The sequence below is a fragment of the Oncorhynchus kisutch genome, linkage group LG11 (assembly GCF_002021735.2).
Source record: "Oncorhynchus kisutch isolate 150728-3 linkage group LG11, Okis_V2, whole genome shotgun sequence".
In the NCBI taxonomy this organism is placed as follows: domain Eukaryota; kingdom Metazoa; phylum Chordata; class Actinopteri; order Salmoniformes; family Salmonidae; genus Oncorhynchus; species Oncorhynchus kisutch.
In genome coordinates this window covers 65368388-65391998 of record NC_034184.2, presented here as the reverse complement: position 1 = coordinate 65391998, position 23611 = coordinate 65368388, and the positions used below count along the sequence as shown (strand labels likewise).

At 45.3% G+C, this 23611-nt stretch overlaps 2 protein-coding genes across 8 annotated transcripts in view; both read left to right on the top strand.

Annotated features, from left to right (window-relative positions):
- Positions 1-23611, top strand: part of lg11h8orf34 (linkage group 11 C8orf34 homolog) — a 153779-nt gene that overhangs the window by 20773 nt on the left and 109395 nt on the right. For all 6 annotated transcript variants that reach the window (XM_031836113.1, XM_031836112.1, XM_031836114.1 and 3 more), the window contains exons 2-3: positions 9578-9722; positions 11250-11381. In XM_031836113.1, the coding sequence (XP_031691973.1) occupies positions 9578-9722; positions 11250-11381 (277 nt within the window). The remainder of the gene's footprint in view (positions 1-9577; positions 9723-11249; positions 11382-23611) is intronic.
- LOC109899402 (uncharacterized) lies at positions 21282-23265 on the top strand. Of its 2 annotated transcripts, none has more exons than XM_020494614.2 (2): positions 21282-21413; positions 22646-23265. In XM_020494614.2, exon 2 carries the CDS (start codon positions 22662-22664, stop codon positions 23133-23135), a length of 474 nt encoding a protein of 157 aa, XP_020350203.1. In that variant the 5' UTR covers positions 21282-21413; positions 22646-22661; the 3' UTR covers positions 23136-23265. The 2 variants fall into 2 exon arrangements, with proteins under 2 accessions (XP_020350203.1, XP_020350204.1); XM_020494615.2 differs by having other exon boundaries at positions 21285-21413; positions 22649-23265.

The window sequence follows — 23611 nt, the reverse complement described above, 5'->3', positions numbered from 1 at the left end:
AAGAGTGGCAAGAAGAAAGCCATTTCTTAAAGATATCCATAAAACGTGTCATTTAAAGTTTGCCACAAGCCACCTGGGAGACACACCAAACATGTGGAAAAAGGTGCTCTGGTCAGATGAAACCAAAATGGAACTTTTTGGCAACAATGCAAAACGTTGTGTTTGGCGTAAAAGCAACACAGCTCATCACCCTGAACACACCATCCCCACTGTCAAACATGGTGGTGGCAGCATCATGGTTTGGGCCTGCTTTTCTTCAGCAGGGACAGGGAAGATGGTTACAATTGATGGGAAGATGGATGGAGCCAAATACAGGACCATTCTGGAAGAAAACCTGATGGAGTCTGCAAAAGACCTGAGACTGGGACGGAGATTTGTCTTCCAACAAGACAATGATCCAAAACATAAAGCAAAATCTACAACGGAATGGTTCAAAAATAAACATATCCAGGTGTTAGAATGGCCAAGTCAAAGTCCAGACCTGAATCTGTGGAAAGAACTGAAAACTGCTGTTCACAAATGCTCTCCATCCAACCTCACTGAGCTCGAGCTGTTTTGCAAGGAGGAATGGGAAAAAAATTCGGTCTCTCGATGTGCAAAACTGATAGAGACATACCCCAAGCGACTTACAGCTGTAATCGCAGCAAAAGGTGGCGCTACAAAGTATTAACTTAAGGGGGCTGAATAATTTTGCATGCCCAATTTTTCAGTTTTTGATTTGTTAAAAAAGTTTGGAATATCCAATAAATGTCGTTCCACTTCATGATTGTGTCCCACTTGTTGTTGATTCTTCACAAAAAAATACAGTTTTATATCTTTATGTTTGAAGCCTGAAATGTGGCAAAAGGTCGCAAAGTTCAAGGGGGCCGAATACTTTCGCAAGGCACTGTATATATCTATCCTTCATTTGGACAGACTGAAACAGGAGCAGAGGAGGCTGGAGAGGGGAGGATGGCTCATAATAATGGCTGGAGTGAATGGAATGATTCCATTTCAGCCATTACTGTGAGCCCATTCTCTAATTTAAAGTGCCACCAGCCACCACTGAACACGGGTATATTTTCAGTCGGACGAAACTAAGCAATACTTCAGTAGCTTGCAGACAATTGTGATCTTTATTAGTTCTCTCTAATAGAATCTGTGGAGTGACAAATTGAATGCTGCGGATGCACACAGAGATGTCAATAAAATCCATTTTTAGAAGAAGGATTGTGTTTCCCTGGGCGTAATTGATAATGACTACATGACAGCAGGATTGAAACCGTAGCCCATTTAATCAACGGGTCTTGTCTCTGAGGAGGAAGGGAGGAAGGTAAGAGCTATTGATGCAAGGACTGTCCATCCATGTTATCAAATATATAGCTTTCACCATGGGCTCTATTCCATCCGTGTCATCAAATATATAGTTTTAACCATGGGCTCTATTCCATCCGTGTCGTCATCAAATATATAGTTTTAACCATGGGCTCTATTCCATCCGTGTCATCAAATATATAGCATTCACCATGGGCTCTATTCCATCCGTGTCGTCATCAAATATATAGTTTTAACCATGGGCTCTATTCCATCCGTGTCGTCATCAAATATATAGTTTTAACCATGGGCTCTATTCCATCCGTGTCATCAAATATATAGCATTCACCATGGGCTCTATTCCATCCGTGTCATCAAATATATAGTTTTAACCATGGGCTCTATTCCATCCGTGTCATCAAATATATAGTTTTAACCATGGGCTCTATTCCATCCGTGTCATCAAATATATAGTTTTAACCATGGGCTCTATTCCATCTGTGTCATCAAATATATAGTTTTAACCATGGGCTCTATTCCATCCGTGTCATCAAATATATAGTTTTAACCATGGGCTCTATTCCACCCGTGTCATCAAATATATAGTTTTAACCATGGGCTCTATTCCATCCGTGTCATCAAATATATAGTTTTAACCATGGGCTCTATTCCATCCGTGTCGTCAAATATATAGTTTTAACCATGGGCTCTATTCCATCCGTGTCGTCAAATATATAGTTTTAACCATGGGCTCTATTCCATCCGTGTCGTCATCAAATATATAGTTTTAACCATGGGCTCTATTCCATCCGTGTCGTCAAATATATAGTTTTAACCATGGGCTCTATTCCATCCGTGTTGCGGACGTTCAGCATTTCAGCGTGATGGAAATTTAAGGGCAACGTTCCCACGTTTGTGGAGACTGCATTCACGGGTAAACGCTGCATAATGGGAAGTTACCTTTACATTTCTATCACACAATCTGTAATACTTCAGCGACACAGATTGAATAGTGCCCCATGTTTTAAGGCTATGTTTATATTTACCCTTTTTTTTTAGGGGGGGGGGGGATCAGTTTTAATATTTCAGATAGATTGTGGATTCCATCAATGTAATTGTCTGCATCATTTCCAATGCTCCATATATATATATTATTTTCTCCTAAACCTACCACACCTCCCTTAACTAGAGTAAACTAATGGACAACAACACTTAGGCTTTTACTTCCATACTATATACATTTTACAGACACAGTATATTTTACATGAGTTATTGTTTGTTTGTTCTTAGTCCCATCCGTCATCTATATTTGCATTGTTTACAAACATTGGAGTTAAACAAGCTTATAATTTTACGACAGTTGAACTAAGCTCATTAGGCATTTCTAAACTATATTCTTTAAGAATCAATGGGCATATATCATTAACTTATAAGTCCAAAGATGGATGTAGTAACTAAGGATGCTAGTTTTAAATACTCGTATAAGACAGGGTTAATACAGGTCCCCTGCAGCCAGACACTATTAGTGTAATTACTGTAGAGAGCTGAACACACAGCCTTAGGCCTGCCATCCACCGTCCTGGGAGGATAGAGGAGAGAGAGAGAGAGAGAGAGAGAGAGGGAGTGGGGGGGAGAGAGAGAGAGAGAGAGAGAGAGAGAGAGGGGGAGTAGAGTAGAGTAGAGTAGAGTAGAGTAGAGGAGAGGGAGGGAGTAGAGTAGAGGAGAGAGAGGGAGTAGAGTAGAGGAGAGAGAGGGAGTGGGGGAGAGAGAGAGAGGGAGTAGAGGAGAGAGAGAGAGAGAGAGAGAGGGAGTGGGGGAGAGAGAGAGGGAGTGGGGGAGAGAGAGAGGGAGTGGGGGAGAGAGAGGGAATTAAGAGCATAGAGGAAGGATATAGATCAGAGTGAGAAAGGAGATAGATTGAGGAGACAGACCGAAGAGAGAGCAAGTGGGAGAAAGAGAGACATAACGAGAGAGAGAGAAGGCAGTCATGCTGTTCACCACGGATGTGTGCCGTTATCATTGGCCTGCTGTAGCCTGCAGACCCGGCCTACGTCCCAAATGGCACCCCATTCCCTTTATAGTGCACTACTTTTACATTTAAAATTGTACCCCTTTTTCTCCCCAATTTCGTGGATTCCAATCTTGTCTCATCGCTACAACTCCCATACGGGCTCGGGAGAGATGAAGGTTGAAAGTCAAGCGTTCTCTGATACACAACCCAAACAAGCCGCACTGCTTCTTAACACAGCGCGCATCCAACCCGGAAGCCAGCTGCACCAATGTGTCGGAGGAAACCGTGCACCTGGCAACCTTGGTTAGCACTCACTGCGCCCGGCCCGCCACAGGAGTCCCTGGTGTGCGATGAGACGGGGACATTCCTACCGGCCAAGCCCTCCCTAACCTGGACGACGCTAGGCCATTGTGCGTCGCCCCATGGACCTCCCGGCGCTGCAGTACAGCGCCCTTAACCACTGCGCCACCCGGGAGGCCTAGTGCACTACTTTTGACGAGGGCTCATAGGGTTTCTGGTCAAAAGTAGTGCACTATATAAGGATTAGGATGCAATTTGGAACATATCCCATGCTGTAACATAACATGCTGCAACAAAGGACCCTACTGGTTAATACTGGGATTGATGGAATGGTCTTATTCATGTTCCGTAAGATGAACTCCTTTTGATATGGAGACCCATGACAGTCACCTCATGGAGGCTTGTCTGACCAGAGAAGCAGAGGGAGTGTATGGGTGGGTGTTTGTGCATGTGCCCATGCAGGGCCAGTTCCCTAAGCGGTTGCTTAGGGCCCCATGGCAAAATGTGTAGAATTGTAGGAAATTCACTTTAAAACAAAATGTTTTTTCTCTCTTCTGTCAAAAGGGGTCCACTAAAATGTTTTTTTTTACAAGGTGAGGGGCCACCCAACCAAATCTCGCCCCCAAAAAGCTAAAGCTGGCTGTATATATATATATATGTGTGTGTGTGTGTGTGTGCCCACTCCACAGTGTGTCCCCTGGCACTGACAGTCCGGTGGCTGTGCCCTCTCTCCCACGTTCCCCCTGTTTTCCTCTCTTCCGCACGAATCTCCCCTTCTCTCGTCTGCCTGCTGATTCAAGGTCTGGAATTTCTCCAGAGAGTCCTATCCCTGGCTCCTCTCCTCCGTCCTCCACCAAAACAGTCCCATGCATCACTCATTCATTCTTGTCTTCCTCCACATCCCCTGTTCCCAACCCTTCTTCTATTGATGAAGCTACTTTAGTGATACAGCAACAACAACATGGTCTGCGTCAGGCTACTGGAATAGAAAAAGAGAGGGAGTGAGTAGAACAGCATATGGAGGGAGAGAGAGAGACTTACAGAGAGAGACATAAGTGCTGTGTGTTTGTCTGTCATCATATAGCAGTGTACCTTTGGGAGTCCTTGAGAGCTGGGTAGGACAAGAAGGTGGTCTTTCTCCCTCTGTCTTTCTCTCTCTTGGCTAGCTGACAGCTAGTCTATTAGTGCCACCAGACTGCTGAGGGACAGTGCTGAGCAATCAGGAAGTATTGGTCACACACACACAACTGCATGGTCACTTTGTCTAACACACACACACACACCGAGCCCCCCATCTTGAATGCTATTGTGCTGATGCACATCAATCCCTATCTAACCCTAACAGTGTTAATGTCTACTCCTGTGAGACAGAGTTGTTGACCCAAATTCATCAGTACATCAGAGTGGGGCTCCCCCCCGTCAGGAGAAATGTGATCACCAATCAACGTGTGGTTATGAGATGAGGCGTCACGCTTTATTTAAAGCACCTCATTACCATACTAAGTGAATGTGTCAGTTCCGGTTGCTTTGCCTGCTGCAATAGTATGTTTGTGACACACAATACGCTGTGTATTACTACTGTAGTACACAGAAACTGAAACACGCACGCACACACACACACACACACACACACACACACACACACACACACACACTACATCCTTTTCTCGCCTCAGAAAATTTTTACTCCTCCTCAGGAACACCGGGGTATTAAACAACACGCTGCTCAATTGGCTTCCTGAACACGTGTGTGTGTGTGTGTGTGTGTGTGTGTTGGCTTCCTGAGCAAAACCATAAATTATAGGCTTTGCTTTATAGACTTCCTGTTGCTAGGTTAGTTTAATTACCAACTGGAGACACATACACACACACACACACACACAAACAGGCACACACAGAGCTACTGAACACTAATTATAACTGTTACATCCCACCACTGCTAGTGGGTTTTTAATTCACTTTAGTAGTTGTATGGCACACGCCTTTTGATCTAAGCACCCCTCCCCCACCACTCTCTCTCTCTCGGTCAGTGTGTATCAATAGGAAACAGTCTTAGTGTGTGTGTGTGTGTGAATTCGGGTGTGTGTGCTTACCTACATGAGCGTGTCAGTGTCTTAGTAGCTAAATCATCCACTTTAACATATAGAATGTGGTAAGATTATCCCTGTCGCTGCAGGGGAAATCTAATCCTCTGCTTATCAGGGGATTTTGATTCCTCAGCAATACTGCTTTTGTAAGACATCACCTGTATGAGGCAGAGCATCCCGTGTCAGTGAGTTTGGAATTGAATTTTGAATTGAATTCATGTGCTGTATCTCCCTCCCCCTCTCTCCCCCAGTCTCTCCCCCAGTCTTTCTCTCTCTTTCTCTCTCTCTCTCTCTCTCTCTCTCTCTCTCTCTCTCTCTCTTTCGCTCTCTATCTCTATCTTTCTCTCTTTCTCTCTCTCTCTCTCACACACACACACACACACACACACACACACACACACACACACACACACACACACACACACATGGTGGTTGACATATACTGTAGCCTACTGCTGCTGCTAGGTGACATTAAGCTTCTCTACATAGACAAGAAGGGCCAGGCAGGCAGGAATATCCCCCTGACCAATTACCAATTACAGGAGGACTTCTCTCTGCACAGCCAAGACCAGTCTCGCTGACTAAGGTATTAATTAGACACTGAAACACAAACGCATGCACACACACATAGGAACACACACACCCAAGCTCACACATGCACGCAAAAACAAGAAATGGCTTTTGTCTTTTGAACTCAGAGGCACGGTAATTATATAATTGCCCACCTCAGCTCTGGCACTGGGTCTATGCTGAGTACTGTAGGTGCCACCAGCCCACCCGTGTGTGTGTGTTTGTGTGTTGCTCTAAACTGGGTAGGGGCCACCCAGACCTGTACTGCATTGTGGCATTTCTGGTGTAAGCAGAGTTCACAAGTTCATCCCCATAGCCCAGATATAAAACACACACACGGGTGGGCTGGTGGCACCTACTCAGCATAGACCCAGAGCCAGAGCGCACACAACCCACCGGAGCTACGAAACACTAATCATCCCACCATCATTAGTGTGTTTATAATTGAGTGCTGCGCGTACAGCAGGAATTCACTTTAGTACTCGAGTGGCAAACGCCTTTTGATCTGAGCACAACGACCCCCTTTCAATAACAAGTAGTCCGTGTGTGTGTGTGTGTGTGTTTGCAGGTAGAGTACATGTGAGCTTCTGCACTTGACAGTGTTTCAGTAGTGAAACAGCCTGAGTAGCTAAATCATCCAGCTTTAGCACGTGGAGAGACTGTCTCCTAACGTGGAGAGACTGTCTCTTAATGTGGAGAGACTGTCTCTTAACGTGGAGAGACTGTCTCTTAACGTGGGGAGACTGTCTCCTAACGTGGAGAGACTGTCTCCTAACGTGGAGAGACTGTCTCTTAACGTGGAGAGACTGTCTCTTAACGTGGAGAGACTGTCTCTTAACGTGGAGAGACTGTCTCTTAACGTGGAGAGACTGTCTCTTAACGTGGAGAGACTGTCTCTTAACGTGGAGAGACTGTCTCTTAACGTGGAGAGACTGTCTCTTAACGTGGAGAGACTGTCTCTTAACGTGGAGAGACTGTCTCTTAACGTGGAGAGACTGTCTCTTAACGTGGAGAGACTGTCTCTTAACGTGGAGAGACTGGCTCTTAACGTGGAGAGACTGGCTCTTAACGTGGAGAGACTGGCTCTTAACGTGGAGAGACTGGCTCTTAACGTGGAGAGACTGGCTCTTAACGTGGAGAGACTGGCTCTTAACGTGGAGAGACTGGCTCTTAACGTGGAGAGACTGGCTCTTAACGTGGAGAGACTGGCTCTTAACGTGGAGTAACGTGGAGAGATTATCTCTTAACGTGGAGAGATTGTCTCTTAACATGGAGAGATTATCTCTTAACGTGGAGAGATTATCTCTGTAGCTGCAGGGGATTTGGACTCCTCAACAACACTGCTTCTTTTAAGACATCACCTTTTTTGGGGGTAGAGCATCCCATGTTATTGAGTCTTTTGGAATTGAATTTTTGAGGTTTCTCTCTCTCTCTCTCTCACTGGTTGAGATGTACTATAGCCTACAGCTGTTGCCATTAAGCTGCTCTGCACAGACACAAAGGCTAGGCAGGCATGTCCCACTGACCAATGACCTACTGCACGGTCAAGACTAGCGTAGCTGACTAAGGTATTACACACGTTCTCACACAGAAACACAAACATACATTTTAGTAGAAGCTCTTATCTAGGCCAATTTACAGGTGTGAGATCATACATTTTTCATACTGGATCCACGTGGGTATGGAACCCACAACCCTGGCGTTGCAAGCGCCATGCTGTACCAACTGAGCCGCATGGGACCTGGGTTGATGGCACCGAGTCAGTGGACCCAGCACTGGGTGCATGCTGGGTAGGTGCCACCAGCCCAGCCCTCTACTGCATTTCTGGTGATAGCTTCAGCTAATCTGACTGAGTTTCAAGCAGAGTTCATCCCCATAGCCGTGATAACACACACACACACACACACACAGTCGCGCGCACACACACACACACACACACACACACACACACACACACACACACACACACACACACACACACACACACACACACACACACACACACACACAGTCGCGCACACACACACACACACAGTCGCACACACACACACACACACACACACACACACACACACACACACACACACACACACACACAGAAATAGACTAACTTTGCAGAGCCCTTCTAAGAATGTAGTTTATTATCAGTAGCTGCTGAATTACACTCACTGTGCTGTAAGTGGTGCTGGTTTGTGTACTGTTTCTAATCAGGTTAAGTTCCACATGATTTTCTTCTCTGCGTGAAGCTGTCATGACTAAAATGTAGGTATTTCTGTACTGAGCTCATATTTCATGGGAATGCAAATGTTCTTGTTCATCATCCCTTTTTAAAAAACATGTTGACTGTCATGGTTTGGCTTGTCAAGGATTGTGGTTTTACCCTCAAATGGCACCCTATTCCCCATCTAGGGAATAGGGTGCCATTTGGGATGCAGGTACTGTATCTAATTAGGCATGTGGCAGATCAGATAGCGAATACCCATCAGACAGTCTGTCAGAGCAGCATGCCAAGTCAGGTGACCTCAACCCCTGCTACCTCTCTCTTTAACTTCTGTCGTCTTTCCTCTGTTCTCTCTCTCTTTCTCCCTTCTCTCCTTTTCCTTATGCTTTCTGTCCAGATCTTTCTCTTCTTCATCTTGTCTTCATCACCTTCTCCTTTACCTGTTCTCCTTTCACTCCTCCTACGTCTCTGTTTCCCCATTCTAGTCATCTCTATCATCTCTGTCATCTCTCTTTCTCTATTTCCTCTTCCTGTATCTCCCTCTGCCCTTGTCTGTCCAGCCGCCTGTCTGATTTTTTTCTACCCCTCTCCTTCCTCCCTACAGCTTCACCTCTCCTTCTCTCCATCTCTCTCTCCCTCTCCCCAGTCTGTTCGTCCGTGTGTCTGGCTGCTCTCTGTTCGGCCCTCCTTCCTCTCTCTCTCCTTCCTCCCCAATTTTGTCAGTCTGCCTGAGTGCTACCTGTTCTGCCCTCTCTTTTTTTCTCCCTCGGAATTCATCCCACGCTCAACTTCTCATCTCCTCCATCTGTCTAACTGTTTTCTATTCTCCCCATCTCTCTCCTTCTCTCTCTTTCTCTCTCTCTGTCTCTGTCTCTCTCTGTCTCTCTCTGTCTCTCTCTGTCTCTCTCTGTCTCTCTCTCTGTCTCTCTCTCTGTCTCTCTCTCTGTCTCTCTCTGTCTCTCTCTGTCTCTCTCTCTCTGTCTCTCTGTCTCTCTCTCTCTTTCCCCCACTCTTAATTCCCCCTCTCTTTCTTTCTCTCTCCTCCCCTGTCTCTCTGTCTATCTGTCTGACGTGTCTTTTGTTCTGTCTTGATAGGAGATGATGACCAGTCTGATAAGCGAGACCCCAGATCACCCTATTCCTTTTCTCATCAATCACCTGCAGACCAAGCAAGGCAGCCCCGGCAAGCTGCACAGGACACTGTCGGGCTCCGCCGCACTGTGGGCCCAGAGCTCTGCAGGTAGGAACACACACACACACAGACCCACACGCAGATGCTCACATAATGTGCTATATTATAAGTACATGCATATGCACACAATCACGCACACATGTACCACACATACATTGCATTCGGAACGTATTCAGTCTCTTTCACTTGTTCCCAATTTTGTTACGTTACAGCCTTATTCTAAAATTGATTAAATAATTTCCCCCCCTCATCAATCTACACACAATACCCCATAATGACAAGAAAAACACGTTTTTAGAAATGTTTGCAAATGTATAAAACTGAAATATCACATTGACATACAGTACCAGTCAAAAGTTTGATCTGATGCATGCGATGCATCACTCTCCTTCTTGGTCAAATAGCCCTTATACAACCTGGAGGTGTGTTTGGGTCATTGTCCTGTTGATAAACACATGGAAGTCTATCACTGCAGAATGCGGTGGTAGACATGCTGGTTAAGTGTGCCTTGAATTCTAAATAAATCATTGACAGTGTCAACAGCAAAGCACCCCCATACCTCCTCCTCCATGTTTTACGGTGGGAACCACACGTCGGGAGATAATCCGTTCACCTACTCTACGTCTCACAAAGACACGGTGGTTGGAACCAAAAATCTCAAATTTGGACTCATCAGACCAAAGGAGTTCTCTACATTTTTTTCTGGATTGACTGACCTTCATGCCTTAAAGTAATGATGGACTGTCATTTCTCTTTGCTTATTTGAGCTGTTCTTGCCATAATATGGATTGGTATTGTACCAAATAGGGCTATCTTCTGTTTACCACCTCTACCTTGTCACAACACAACTGATTGTCTCAAACACATTAAGAAGGAAAGAAATACCACAAATTAACTTAAAGGCCCACCTGTTAATTGAAATGCATTCCAGGTGACTACCTCATGAAGCTGGTTGAGAGAATGCCAAGAGTGTGCAAAGCTGTCATCAGGTGCAAAGGGTGGCTACTTTGAAGAATCTCAAATATAAAATATATTTTGATTTATTTAATACTTTTTTGGTTACTACATGATTCCATATGTGTTATTTCAGAGTTTTGATGTTTTCACTATTATTCTACAAGGTAGAAAATAGTAAAAATAAAGAAAAACCTTTGAATGAGTAGATGTGTCCAAACCTTTGACTGGTACTGTGAGTATTCAGACCCTTTACTCAGTACTTTGTTGAAGCACCTTTGGCAGCGATTACAGCCTTGAGTCTTCTTGGGTATGACGCTACAAGCTTGGCACACCTGTATTTGAGGAGTTTCTCACATTCTTCTCTGCAGATCCTCTCAAGTTCTGTCAGATTGGATTGGGAGCGTCGCTGCACAGCTATTTCCAGGTCTCTCCAGAGATATTAGATCTGGTTTAAGTCCGGCCTCTGGCTGGGCCATTCAAGCCACTCCTGCGTTGTCTTGTCTGTGTGCTTAGGGTTGTTGTCCTGTTGAAGGTGAACCTTCACCCAGGTCCTGAGCGCTCTGGAGCAGGTTTTAATCAATGATCTCTCTGTACTTTGCTTTGTTCATCTCCTCCCAGGAGAGAGTAAAGGACGCCGTGACTTCAGGAGTTATGAGAAGCCCTGGCAGATCCATCCTAAGAAACCCAAGAAGTCTAAGAGTGATCTGGCTGTGTCTAACATCTCCCCTCCCTCACCAGAGTCCAAGTCCCGTGAGTGTATCTGCATTTGAATGCTGTGTATCTGTGAGAGCCTCTGTATCTCCCTTCTCTAGTCCAACAGACTGTAGTAGAGGTTTGGATAGGAACCGTTCACCCTTTACGTTGATACCTGCTGTACCCTAAGTATTCACCACATTGCTTTCAGTCTTCCCTTACACCTATATAACCTTTAACAGTCCTGTCAGTACCTCTGTCATTACAAATTGATGTCGGAAACCTCTCGGCAGCAGATGTAGCAGGTGCCAATCCTGCCAGTCTTTTCTGAACAAAGTCCACCGACAGTAATACAAACACCAGGAAGCTTCTTTGCTTTCGGTGTGACAGACAGACACATCAGGTCTTAGTGAAGGTGGTGTCACGGCACAGTGCTTACAATCTCCCCTAAACTCCAGCAAGCTGAACTGCAGGTTTGAGTAGGAACCGTTCATCCATTGCATTGATACCTGTTGTACCCCAATTATTCACCTCATTAGTTTCAATCTCTCCTTTTAATTGGATGTAATTTCCCATTAAATTAGTCATGGTTAACTGTGCTAGAGCCAGATGGGTACACTACCGGAGGGTCTATAGCACAGACAACTGGGGGGATGAAATCTGAATGAGAGAGATGGGTCAGAGAGAAAAAAAAGATGGAGAGAGAGAGAGAGAGAAACCTCAATAATTCAGTATTGCTCTCTGTCTCTGCCAGTCCCAGGCTATTTCAGGCTGTGGTCAGACCATTGCTCAGGAGGAAATGAATGTGAGGATCTGTCTCTATCTCTGTGTCTGTGTGTCTACCCTGGTGGCCCTGATTGCGAAGCTTTTCCAATATCACACACTACACCTTAACTGGCAGCAAAGAGACAGAGCTGTGCTCCTCTCAAAGCTGCACCAGAATATAATGGGAGATGTTTTTGAAACATATATTGGCGGCCCCAGCGGGAATCAAACGGACAATCCTGACATTTCAAGCTCCTTACTAACTGGGCCACAATGGACCACAGGATACCTTCTCATACGATGTGCATTTCAGTCATGAAACAGACCCTGAGTGTACAAAACATTATGAACACCTGCTTTCACCTGGATTGACCAGGTGAAAGCTAAGATCTCTTATTGACGTCACCTGTTAAATCCACTTCCATCAGTGTAGATGAAGGGGAGGAGACATGTTAAAGAAGTATTTTTAAGCCTCGAGACAATTGAGACATGGATTGTGTGTGCGTGCCATTCTGAGAGTGGATGGGCAAGACAAAAGATTGAAGTGCCATTGAGTTGGGGGGGGGGGGGGGGGTGTATACAGGTTCAGAACTTTTGTGAAATAGCACAGTTACAAATATATGGCAAGTCAAACAGGATGGACATCAGAAATAGAGGAAGGAGGACAAAAACCAACATAATATAACTATTGTAAAATACATTGTGTCTCAAATGTATATAGTATGTAGAAGCTGGAAGTAGAAGCCTCAGTGTTGTTGTCCATTAGTTTACTCCAATTAGGGGAGGGGTGGTAGGGTTGGGGAAAATACATTTCAAAAAGATAGGTATATTTATGTATGTATATGTTTGTGTTTATATATATGCATGTTTATATATGTATATGTGTATATATTGTGGCAAAGAAGGGGGTCGAGTGATAAGTGGCAGATATGTGAGAGCAGAACTAATAAACGGGCTCTGCCCGATCACTAAAATGGCCACCCCTGTCAGAACTACAGATCACAAAAAAGTCCCAGAAGCAAGGGGAACCCTCAGAAGGTGGAGCCGACTCACAGATAAAGGGTCAAGAAAAACCAGGAAGAGGGAGAGAAAGTGCTGGAAGGAGCTATGAACAATAGAGAAAGAGACTATAGAGATTGGCTGGATTTACCGTGTATGAGCTGGATTGTTTTGGACTTACCTGTTGGCGTTTGGACCTGGACCTACCGAGAACCCGATTTGTGTACCGAACCCTGCTATCCTTGACCTCGCCTACGGCCTGGGTGGACCAGGACGGAGAAACAAACACACAGGTACTGTCCTGTTCGAAATAACTCTCATCCTTGGGTGATTTGGTGACAGTTTACCACTTAGTTTGTGACAAACGCTCCTAACCTTGAAGAGGTTTGCCACACGTGGTGGAGAATGCGGGCATGGACTAACCATACCACTGGTTAGGTAGAAGAAAAAAATAATAATGTTCAGTTAGCACTCCAAAGGGGAGTCAGGTTTTTTTTGTGGCTTTGGTTGGTTTGGACAGTTTCTCAGGAAAATGAGTATGGAGGGAGCCATACAGGCCCTGTTACAAGCGGCGGCTGCCCAACAAGAGGCAACTAGAGCTCAACAAATAGCTCATCAGGATGCAATGCGAATGTATCAGGACACGTTACAGGTCCAGCACCGCACCAACCAGCTGCTCAGAGAAGAGCAAGAAAGAAACACCCGGGAGTTAAGAGAAGGCCTAAAGGGGCTAGCGGACCAAATTGGGGCTCAATTACCAGCTGCAAATACCCAGAGGCGGGCCAATCATTTTCTTCAAAAAATGACAGCACAGGATGATGTGGAAGCATATCTTACCACCTTCGAAAGGACGGCAGAGAGGGAGAAGTGGCCGAAAGAAGAATGGGCAGGGCTTCTGGCACCATACCTGGCAGGGGACGCTTCGACCTGGAGTTGAAAGATGCACAGGATTACGATAAACTAAAGGGAGAGATCCTGACTAGACTGGGAGTGACCGATACCGTGAGGGCACACCGCTTCCACCAGTGGTCCTACCGACCGGGACCACCCCCACGAACACAGATGTTCGACTTGATTCACCTGGCACGGAAATGGTTGCGACCAGAGACCCGGTCATCCGCCGATATCGTCGAGACCATCGTACTCAACCAGTTCCAGCGAGGTCTACCCCAAGAAGTGAGACGATGGGTTGGCCAGAACGAGGTACTTTCCGCCGACCATCTTGTGGGCCTGGTTGAACGGTATTGTACGGCAGGAACAGCTGAGCAAGCACAGGAGGAAAGATTCCCGTTCCCCAGGCCTGGGCGAACCAGCAGACGGGGTAAGGCTGTCCCAACATATGGAGGGGGAAGAGAGCAGCGTGGGGCCATAAGGAAAGAATCAGATTCATGCCGAGACACTAAGGGAAAAAACGGAAACCGGGACTGGGTGTCGAGGGGGTCTCCCCCCCGAACCCCTATTATCTGTTACAATTGTAATCAACCAGGACATATTGCAGCCTACTGCCCTATTACAGAAGAGCCAATGCAATGTAACCTTGGTGAAAATGAAGATGATATACGGTATGCATGTCCTGTTGTAACCACTGTACTTGAAAGATCAAGAAACAAACATATGTGCAGGGTGAAGGTTGAAGGGAAAGAGGTTGAAGCACTGCTGGATTCCGGCAGTATGCTAACCCTGGTCGTTGCAGGCCTAGTGCCGACTCATAAACTGGATACAAGACAGGATATCAGTGTTACATGCATTCATGGGGATACCCGTCTGTACCCCACGGCCTTAGTGAGCATACAAACAGAGGACGGTCTGCTAGATTATGAGGTCGGCGTGGTCCCAAAGATGCCATATGATGTAATATTGGGTAGAGACTTTCCTAACTTTGCGAAGTTAGGCAACAAGAATGGCATATTTGAGAAGCCAACAACCCCGACCAAGCAGGAAGAAGCATGGGGCCTTCAACCAAAGCCAAGAAAAGAGGTCTCCCAGGGGACAACATCACAGGTGCTAGTAGGGGAGGAGGAGGATGAAGTGGCAAACCTCGCTGATAACGAACAGCCCGGTACTAGTGTGGCTTGGGTCGATCTGAATCCAGAGGACGACGATCTAGAACCAGCAGACCTGGCAGGGTCCTTGACTAATTTTGGGACTGCCCAAACCCAGGATCCAACCCTGCAGCAAGCCAGAGCAGATGTGCAGGTCGTGGATGGTACTCCCATAAATGGTGGGATGATGCCTAATAGTTTTCCCCACTTCATCATGAAAAAGGGTTTGGTGTGCAGAGTCTCGAAAATAGGGGTTGATGTGGTGGAACAGTTGTTAGTTCCCACTCGGTACCGGAGGACAGTACTGGATCTAGCTCATGGGCACATTCTGGGTGCACACCTTGGTATCGATAAAACCCGAGACCGGATTGTAAGGAGGTTTTACTGGCCAGGAATTCAAGCTGAAGTGGCTCGGCATTGTGGAGAGTACCCGGAGTGCCAGTTAACAGCTCCCCGACCAGCTTTTAGAAGCCCGTTAGTGCCACTCCCCATAATCGAAACGCCATTTGAGAGGATAGCGATGGATTTAGTGGGCCCACTACCCAAATCCGCCAGAGGGCACCAATACATTCTGGTCATTCTAGATTATGCCACTCGCTACCCAGAAGCCATTCCCCTTCGGACGATGACTTCCAAAAATATCGCAAAGGAATTAGTGCTCTTGTTCACCAGGGTATGGGTTCCAAAGGAGATCCTTACCGACCAGGGGACCCCCTTTATGTCCCGCCTTATGGCGGACCTTTGTAAACTGTGGCAGGTGAAACAGTTGAGGACATCGGTTTACCATCCTCAGACGGACGGGCTGGTTGAGAGATTCAACTGAACCCTGAAGTCAATGCTCAGGAAGGTAATCGAAAAGGATGGGAAAAACTGGGATTGCATGTTGCCGTATCTGATGTTTGCCATTAGAGAGGTTCCTCAAGCCTCGCTGGGGTTTTCTCCCTTTGAGCTGGTATATGGGAGGCATCCCCGGGGAATCTTAGACATCGCCCGGGAAACCTGGGAGCACCAATCCACCCCGTATACTAGTGTCATAGAGCACGTCACGGCAATGCAAGACAGGATAGCGACAGTCATGCCCATCGTCAGAGAGCACATGAGACAAACACAAGAACACCAGCGGCACACTTATAACCGGCAGGCTACCCTGAGGGAATTTCAACCGGGAGATAAGGTGTTAGTGCTGATACCCACGGTAGAGTGTAAACTACTAGCCACATGGAAAGGACCATATGAAGTACTGGAGAGAATAGGAGAAGTCAATTATCGGATCTGACAGCCAGGTCGACGGCCCCAGGAACAGATTTATCACATAAACCTGTTAAAAGCATGGAGAGAGAGAGAAACACTAATGGTCACATACCCCACACACATTCAGGAGACAGCCGAAGTAAATATTTCACCCACTCTGTCCACAGCGCAAGTACAGGAAGTAAAGACCCTGATCCAGAAAAACAGAGATGTGTTTTCAGAGGTACCTGGCCGAACTGAGGTTACGGCTCATGATATCGTTTCCCTACCAGGGAGAAAAGTGAGTATGAGGCCATATCGGGTACCCAAGGCTCGACGGGCCGCGATTAGAGCAGAGACTGAGAAAATGTTGACAGCTGGAGTGGTCGAAGAGTCACATAGTGAGTGGTCTAGCCCAATTGTGATGGTCTCCAAGCCCGATGGGTCTTTGCGGTTCTGTAACGACTTTCGGAAGGTAAATGAAATCTCGAAGTTTGATGCCTACCCCATGCCCCGAGTAGATGAACTACTGGAGAAAATTGGTCATGCTCAGTACATTACGACCCTTGATCTGACAAAAGGGTACTGGCAATTTCCTCTGACCCCCAGGGCCAAAGAAAAGACAGCCTTTGCAACACCTGACGGTTTGTGTCAATACACCGTCATGCCATTCGGCTTACACGGGGCCCCAGCCACCTTTCAACGGCTCATGGACAAAGTCCTAAAACCGCATAAAGCATACGCCACAGCTTATTTAGATGACGTGGGGATCTACAGCCCAGATTGGGAATCCCACTTACCCCGGGTACAGGCAGTGTTAGATGCCCTTAGAAAGGCAGGGCTCACGGCAAACCCTGCCAACTGTTATGTGGGGTTAGAGGAAACAGAGTATCTGGGATACACTGTAGGAAGAGGGTTAATCAAACCCCAACATAAGAAGGTGAAGGCAATTAGAGAATGGCCGAAACCAGTAAATAAGAAGCAGGTCCGAGCCTTCCTAGAGCTGACCGGTTACTACCGGGAGTTCATCCCAAGTTATGCCACAGTGGCCGCCCCACTTACCGACATGACTAGAGCCAGAGGGCCAAACATGGTCAAATGGGATGAAAGGGCCACCAAAGCATTTAGGACATTACAGGAGGCTCTCTGCTGTAACCCAGTGCTGGTGGTACCAGACTTTGAGAAAGAGTTTGTGGTTCAGACGGATGACTCAGAGGTCGGCTTGGGAGCAGTGCTATCCCAAGAGGTAGAAGGGGTAGAACACCCCATCCTGTTTTTAAGCAGGAAGCTGGAACCACGGGAAACCAACTACTCAGTCGTTGAGAAAGAGGCGCTGGCAGTAAAGTGGGCTCTAGAAAGCCTGAAGTACTACCTGCTGGGGCGCCACTTCACCCTCATCAGTGACCATGCCCCACTCACCTGGATGCATAGGGCTAAAGAGAAGAACGCTCGGGTGATGCGGTGGTTTTTGAGTCTCCAACCGTTTCATTTTGACTTGAAACACAGAGCAGGGAAGGAAATGGGAAACGTGGATGGGTTATCCCGCATGCATGCATATTTTGCTGCGGTAGCCCGACCTAGGGGGTCGGATCTAGGGGGAGAGATATGTGGCAAAGAAGGGGGTCGAGTGATAAGTGGCAGATATGTGAGAGCAGAACTAATAAACGGGCTCTGCCCGATCACTAAAATGGCCACCCCTGCCAGAATTACAGATCACAAAATGGCCGACCGCCAAAACTACAAGTCCCAGAAGCAAGGGGAACCCTCAGAAGGTGGAGCCGACTCACAGATAAAGGGTCAAGAAAAACCAGGAAGAGGGAGAAAAAGTGCTGGAAGGAGCTATGAACAATAGAGAAAGAGACTATAGAGATTGGCTGGATTTACCGTGTATGAGCTGGATTGTTTTGGACTTACCTGTTGGCGTTTGGACCTGGACCTACCGAGAACCCGATTCGTGTACCGAACCCTGCTATCCTTGACCTCGCCTACGGCCTGGGTGGACCAGGACGGAGAAACAAACACACAGGTACTGTCCTGTTCGAAAGAACTCTCATTCTTGGGTGATTTGGTGACAGTTTACCACTTAGTTTGTGACAAACGCTCCTAACCTTGAAGAGGTTTGCCACAATATGTTAAGGGTGTGTACTGTAGGCGAGGTCAGGTGCAGGAGAGCAGAGTGTAGTGAACAGGCGCACTTTTTATTCCCAAACACGGAACATAGACAGAAAGTATGGCGCGTAACAATACCCACATAACATAAATACAATTTCACACAAAGACATGGAGGGGAACAGAGGACTAAATACATACAGTGTGATTAGGGAATGAAAACCAGGTGTGTATGGAACAAGACAAAACAAATGGGAATATGAAAAATGGTGCGGCGATGGCTCGAAAGCCGGTGACGTCGATCACCGAATGCCACCCGAACAAGGAGAGGAGCCGACTTCGGCGGAAGTCGTGACAGTATATGTACAGTCGTGGCCAAAGGTTTTGAGAATGACACAAATATAAATTTTCACAAAGTCTGCTGCCTCAGTTTGTATGATGGCAATTTTCATATACTCTAGAATGTTATGAAGAGTGATCAGATGAATGAACTTTGCCATGAAATGAACTGAATCCCCAGGGCTACATTGCAGCCCTGCCACCTCCGTCAGCCATGGTTACCTGCAAGGAAACACGTGCCGTCATCATTGCTTTGCACAAAAAGGGCTCCACAGGCAAGGATATTGCTGCCATTAAGATTGCACCTAAATCAACCATTTATCGGATTATCAAGAACTTCAAGGAGAGCAGTTCAATTGTTGTGAAGAAGGCTTCAGGGCGCCCAAGAAAGTCCAGCAAGCGCCAGGACCGTCTCCTAAAGTTGATTCAGCTGCGGGATCGAGCCAACACCAGTACAGAGCTTGCTCAGGAATGGCAGCAGGCAGGTGTGAGTGCATCTGCACGCACAGTGAGGCGTAGACTTTTGAAGGATGGCCTGGTGACAAGAAGGGCCGCAAAAAAGCCACTTCTCTCCAGGAAAAACATCAGGGACAGATGGATATTCTGCAAAGGGTACAGGGATTGGAATTTTCTCTGATGAATCCCCTTTCCGATTGTTTGGGGCATCCAGGAAAAAGCTTGTCCGGAGAAGACAAGGTGAGCGCTACCATCAGTCCTGTGTCATGCCAACAGTAAAGCATCCTGAGACGATTCATGTGTGGGGTTGCTTCTCAGCCAATGGTACCAACGCATCCTCCGAGAGCAACGTCTCCCAACCATCCAGGAACAGTTTGGTGACGAACAATGCCTTTTCCAGCATGATGGAGCACCTTGCCATAAGACAAAAGTGATAACTAAAGTGGCTCGGGGAACAAAACATTGATATTTTGGGTCCATGGCCAGGAAAATCCCCAGACCTTAATCCCATTGAGAATTTGTGACAAATTCTCAAGATGCGGGTGGATGCGGGTACACAAAATCCCACAAATTCCAAGCATTGATATGTCACGGTCGTCCTCCTCTTCATCTGAAGAGGAGAGGCGAGAAGGATCGGAGGACCAAAATTTTAATAATTTGAATAAAGAAAACACTGAACACTGAAACACTATACAAACCAGTAAACAACCGTGAAGCTAATGCGAGCTGCGCTGAAACAAGCCATCAACATAGACAATCACCCACAAACAAACAGTGCAACCCAGGCTACCTAAGTATGATTCTCAATCAGAGACAACTAATGACACCTGCCTCTGATTGAGAACCATACTAGGCCGAAACATAGAAATACCCAAATCATAGAAAAACAAAGACTGCCCACCCAACTCACGCCCTGACCATACTAAATAAATACAAAACAAAGGAAATAAAGGTCAGAACGTGACAAAATGCTTGTAATTATACTTCAGTATTCCATAGTAACATCTGACAAAAATATCTAAAGACACTGAAGCACTGAATAATTGTGTCATTCTCAAAACGTAATATATTAAGTTTAATATTAACTTAAATAAAGGTCAGAACGTGACATGATTATGCAAGAATGGGCTGCCATCAGTCAGGATGTGGCCCAGAAGTCAATTGACAGCATGCCAGGGCGGATTGCAGAGGTCTTGAAAAAGAAGGGTAACACTGCAAATATGGACTCTTTGCATCAACTTCATGTAATTGTCAATAAAAGCCTTTGACACTTATGAAATGTGTAACGGTTTTCTTGAGTCGAAGGAGAGGCGGACCAAAACGCAGCGTGATTACTATTCATGGTTCTTTAATAAAGAAACTACACATGAACAAACTAACAAAACAAGAAACGTGAAAACCCAAAACAGCCCTATCTGGTGCAAACACAGAGACCGGAGCAAACACCCACAAACACACAGTGAAACCCAGGCTACCTAAGTATGATTCTCAATCAGAGACAACTAATAACACCTGCCTCTGATTGAGAACTATACTAGGCCGAAACATAGAAATACCCAAATCATAGAAAAACAAACATAGACTGCCCACCCCAACTCACGCCCTGACCATACTAAATAATGACAAAACAAAGGAAATAAAGGTCAGAACGGGACAAAATGCTTGTAATTATACTTCAGTATTCCATAGTAACATCTGACAAAAATATCTAAAGACACTGAAGCACTGAATAATTTTGTCATTCTCAAAACTTTTGACCACGACTGTAAATATATAAATATATATATTTACCCCAAAAATATATGGGGAATTGGAAATGATTCAGACAATTACATTGCTGGAAGCAACAATCTATCCACAATATTAAAGTTGACCCACCCCTTAAAACAAAGACAGTGAGCAAGAGAGAGAGAGTTCGAGGAGGAGGGTGGAAACTGTTTAGTCTCCCCTCTCATCCTTATATGAACCTTGATCATGTGATATCCTGTATGATAGGAAATGAAACTTAAAAGCAGACCTTCATTAATTTGCATATTGCCCAAACGAAACACCCTTATCATAACTTCCTCTAGAACTGTTCTAAAGTCATCTGTTGAATCACTCTTTCCTTGCCTGTACCCTGAGATCAACATCACCTAGACAACATTAGGTAAGTACCTTATCCATCTAATCGTGATCATACTTCATAAGTGTCATAAGTTTGACATTTTGGTTTCAATATTTCAACTCTGCCTTTTGGTTATTTTTGGAATATGTAGATGAGCAATTTGTTTAGGATGTCCTTTTGCCTTGACTATTTTAAATCCTCTCTGTAAAATGTGCATATGATCAAAGAGTAGGTCACCAAAAAAATGCATACCATGACATTTTCATGTAATCATTTTGCACCTTACGGTTTTTGTTTATAATGTTGTGAAAAGAATGGAGGTTTGTTACTGTCACCCATAGAGTTAAGCTACTTATGTAGGATTTTAATTTGAGACAGTTTGCTACAGCAGGAAAATAATCCTGCAGCAATGGGAAATTTGAATTATTATGTGGATTATAATATTTGGACAATTTTGTAGGTGTCGATAAATGTTTTGTTAGGGGAAATCTAGTCTGAAAAGTGGAAATTAGAAACTTTAGATGCCTTTTTAAAACTCATACACTACAAGTTTACATTTTCTGCGGTGAAGGAAAATTCTCAGCAACAAAGAAGTTATTAAACTAAATCAAAATGTCGTGTGAACAGACCTTTGATGGGGGAGATGCTCAAGGTAATAAAAAAAAAGCCACACTCACTCATCACACATTGTAGGGTAAACAAGCTAGAACCACAGATGAAAGGGAGGAAGTAAAAGTATCTTTGCTAGAACCACTACTGTGGTGGTCTAGATCAGCTGATCATCCCAAATGTAGATGAATCAGCTAGTTAGTTATGCTTCCAAAACAAGTTAACTAGTCTTTACTTGATTTAAATCTGTTCTGCTACTGACAGTCAAACTGCAGTTGCCCCTTTTCCTGTCCCTGATCCTGAGACGACACATGCTAGCAACCCTAAGTAACCAACTACTGGCAGTATTCATTTCAAACTCACCACCCAGTGCTGTAGATCACTCCATGCAGGTTGAAGGGTTGGGGAGGGGACTTGTTTCAAGATTCATGAGTTTATGAGAAATTATGTAGTTTGATGGGCAAGTTGTTACAATTAAAGTAACAAGAGAGAAAATAAATTGATTCAAAAAATACCATCAATCAAAAGGGCACTGTTTTAATAGTAGGGACAAAGGGCAGGTTCTCCAGTACCCCTAGGACTTTATCTGAGCATGTGCCTGACTGGCCATATCATTAGGGTGTAGTAGATCTCTCACATCACTGACAGTCCTGTCTTCTTTACAGCAGCATTTACACAACCATGTGGGCAGAAGATGACTTCACTCTTCCCTCTGGGGTAGTGCGACTGGGCCAAACTGAACCACGAGATGGCTATACCTACATCATGTACCACGGCACCACTAATCAGGCCGCAAATCAAATCCTGAACACTGGTTTTCGTCAGTCTGCTGGTGGTATGTTGGGGCGTGGAGTGTACCTCAGCCGAGACCTGCAGAAGGCAAGCAGGTACCCCCTGGAGCTTCCTGAAAATCAGAGGGTTGTCATCCGAGTCAAAGTCAATGTGGGCAAGGTGAAAAGAATTGACAATCAGTATCATCGTCTGCGGACAACCTGGCATGAGAACGGTTACGACACCGCCTGGGTTCCTCCTAACTGTGGTATGGTGAAGAGTGGTCTAGAAGAGGACTGTGTCTGGGACCCAAACCGCATCACTGTCTTAGATTTCATCCAGCCTAAAATGCAACAGCCCCAGGGTCATTCACGCTGGTGTTGAAGGGTGGATGATGTGTAACAATATGAAGAGGAAAATACATTGAATGTATTTCAACAGTATGTCATTTAGACTCATTGACTAAAACAACAGCTGATTTTGACCAATAAATTGTTACAACAATAAACCAGAAGTTCTTGTTATGTCATTGATCAACATTCCATTCTCACAACTTTTCCTATGTCATGAAAACATTTACAAGAAAACGAAACTACGGTAGCTCGCCTTTTCTCCTGACTGCAGGGTGAGGTCTAAGAGATCAAGATAAAACCATGATAATCTATATATAAATATACTGTAGGTACAATGATTATGGGTGAATCACTCTATTCATTTCAACAAACAACAAAACAATTAACATTTTGTGAATATAATAGTTGTACCTATTGCTTATTTTGAGCAATGAAATATGTTAAACAGCAGAAAAGAAGGAATAGATTTTTCTCTCCATAGAAAGACAAGTAGTGTGTGTTTGTAAT